At 41.3% G+C, this 2,672-nt stretch overlaps 1 protein-coding gene across 2 annotated transcripts in view; it reads right to left on the bottom strand.

The window, feature by feature from the left end:
- Nucleotides 1-372: 372 nt before the first annotated feature.
- The window catches only part of TMEM177 (transmembrane protein 177), a 32,392-nt gene continuing 30,092 nt past the window's right edge, over nucleotides 373-2,672 (bottom strand). The window contains exons 1-2 of one of the 2 annotated variants that reach the window (XM_005415774.2): nucleotides 2,638-2,672; nucleotides 373-1,499 (exon numbers count right to left, since the gene is read on the bottom strand). The exon at nucleotides 2,638-2,672 is cut by the window's right edge and continues 469 nt beyond it. In XM_005415774.2, coding sequence (XP_005415831.1) covers nucleotides 535-1,485 — 951 coding nt within the window. In that variant the 5' untranslated portion in view covers nucleotides 1,486-1,499; nucleotides 2,638-2,672 and the 3' untranslated portion in view covers nucleotides 373-534. The remainder of the gene's footprint in view (nucleotides 1,500-2,637) is intronic. The other variant, XM_031059003.1, reaches the window with a different exon arrangement.

Here is a 2,672-nt window from a genome sequence, read left to right on the forward strand (position 1 = left end):
TGGTAGGAATTGCAGCATAACTAATGTCTCCTACTGAAGAATGGTGATTGCAGCATAAGAACATACACAGCACAAGAACTTATACAGAACAGAAACACTCTGTGTCTTGATATTTATGTAACCACATGGTACAGACTGCCCATTTTTTAAAAATATCAGTGTTGTTCCACAAGAGAAAGAGCAAACACCCGAATTTAAATAGTAATGATTCCAAAACCTCCTCTGGACTTGCACCTTGCAATTTGCCAGACTGAAATGGCAGGAAGGCAAAGCAGCACAGCAGAGCTTCCAGATCAGTGTCTGAAAAGTTTCCCTTCTCAGCAGTCTTGTGATTTGAGATGCACACAGAACTGAGCACTTTGGAAGCAAGTCTTTAATATTTTAAGAGAGAATTCTTTATTCAAGAAACGTGCAATGACTCTTTCTGAACTATATGCAAAAATAAACCCCAAAATTCTAATGAAGATACAGAAGCAAAAAAAGAAAAAAGCAGCACAGTGGTGTTCCAAAATACATAATTCACAAGTTTAAAATTCATGCACTCCCATCAGATGCCTGGAGCTCTCTTAAAATATTAAGAATCAAAGTTCTCCGGTAAGTGTATGGGGTATACTTTATTCTGAACCAGTGCCTTGGGAAAAGGTTACCACTTGGGGCATACGTTTTCATCCCTTCTTTGCCCATCAGACCACGAAAAATCCTGTTGCGGGACAAGATCTTATCATAAAATTCAAGGCCACCGCTGGCATAGTCCTTGGAAAGCCTGGCTGCCTTGGAGTCGGCCCTGCAGTCCAGGTGATAGGTGATGGCATCAGAAGAAACATAGTAGCAGAGCAGTCCTCCCATGGCAGTGACAAGGTTACAGAGGCCCCGGAGGATCACAGGGCCACTGGATAACCCCAGCAGCAGCTTTAGAGCAGTCCCACAGACAAACGTCCCAGCCAAGCAAGTCGGAGCCACAACTGCACTTGCTAAAGGGCTGCCATTCTGCAAGTACATAACTTCTCTGGCAATGGCAAACTTCTGAGCTTTAAGGGAAAATGTGAGAGCTTCCTTCAAAGCCACACCTTCACTGCTGTCCCAGTCTACCTCCTTGCCATTTATTACAACAACATGGTTGACTATTCCTTTTTTATCCTCAGCTGTGCTATCAAAGTTAGGCGGGATGCCCACCAAACAGCCTTCGGGCAGCCAGGGAATTCCAGCGCTCACAGGGTGGAAGCTAGAAGCTGCAAAGGCTCTGTAGGAGCCACTGGACTTCACACCAGTATCTTGAAGGACATCTTGAAACACACCACAGAGCTTCTCTGAAAGCTCAGCTGGCTGCCCCTCTGACCAGCACTCGTGCAGCAGTTTGAATGTCTGCTCAGGAAACACGTGATAGGAAAGGTTAGTGCCAAGCAGTCCCATGCAAGAAACAGCCAACACAGTGATCTTGTGCTTCTTGAACCACACTGATGCCTTCCACAGGAATCGCACTGCCATAGTCAAATCCTAACCTGTTCGTAACACAAAACCAGGAATTAAACTGTGCACAGATAGGTTTGTCATGTCTCTAGCACTAAAAAAACCCCAAACAACCAAAGCAGAAAACTTGAGAAGAAGCAGAGCACAATAACCAAAGAAACAATTTTTTACATTAACAAAACACAAAACATCTTTACAGAGGAAGAGATACACAATAATTTTTGGGCCTTTAAACACAGGATGATTGATATGAAGAATTAACTTCTCCCTTTCCTCCAGTAAATCAATTTACCACAATAAAGACAACACTAAAGCCACCACACTTCCTCCTCCCCCAGCAATCAATACACACCCTGTATTTACCCAACATACTTGTCCAGTCCTTGCTAGCACAATCCCAGTCCTGCCTTCCACTATACAGTCTACAGGTATTAAGGTCAGAAAGAGCCAATAATTAGATCAGTCTGTGCCAACCTCCTCTACAGTGCAGCTGCAAAAATTTTAATCAGTAACCTGAATCCTAAATTCAATAAGCTGAGTTTGACTACAACTTTCAAAACAGGATCACATTTTAATTTGAAAAATTTCAGGAGACAGAATTTTCCTTTAGGAGTTTGTTCTGATGGATAGTCAAGCTCAGTATTAAAAAAAAAAAACAAAAAAAAAAACCCAAAAAAAACCCCCAAAAAAACCAACCAAAAAAACCCAACTAAAGCCCAACAAGAAACAGTATGTGTTTTCTATACATTCTTTTTCTTTTCTTTCAGATTTAAACTTCCAGGCAGCGGTTCTGGCATACTCAGCAAAAAGATATTTTCAGAAAGCAGCATGCTTTCAGCAGCTACTTTTAAAAAATTGACTCTGAAATAATTTCTCTGACAAATACTATGTTCAATCTAGAGCATAAACTGGAAGATAAATTGTTTCAGGGCCTACGACTGTGTTATGACTCTTTAAATAAGCAAATAAACTTAAAACTTTCAAACCTGCCAACTCATACAGTTCAAGAGACATACTTCCCTTGGGAAGCATCAGTTCTTTTTATGGTCCAAGCCATATTACATGCTCTGCCCAGGAAAGCTCCAATTTCCTCTTAAACAAAATTCTATTGGATACAAAATTTCCGCCTAGAACGATGCTACTGGGAAGGTATAAAAGTGAATTAGGCACCTAAATCCAGCAGAAATCAGTAAAAACTGGGCACC

Source organism: Geospiza fortis, unplaced genomic scaffold (assembly GCF_000277835.1).
Source record: "Geospiza fortis unplaced genomic scaffold, GeoFor_1.0 scaffold112, whole genome shotgun sequence".
In the NCBI taxonomy this organism is placed as follows: Eukaryota; Metazoa; Chordata; class Aves; order Passeriformes; family Thraupidae; genus Geospiza; species Geospiza fortis.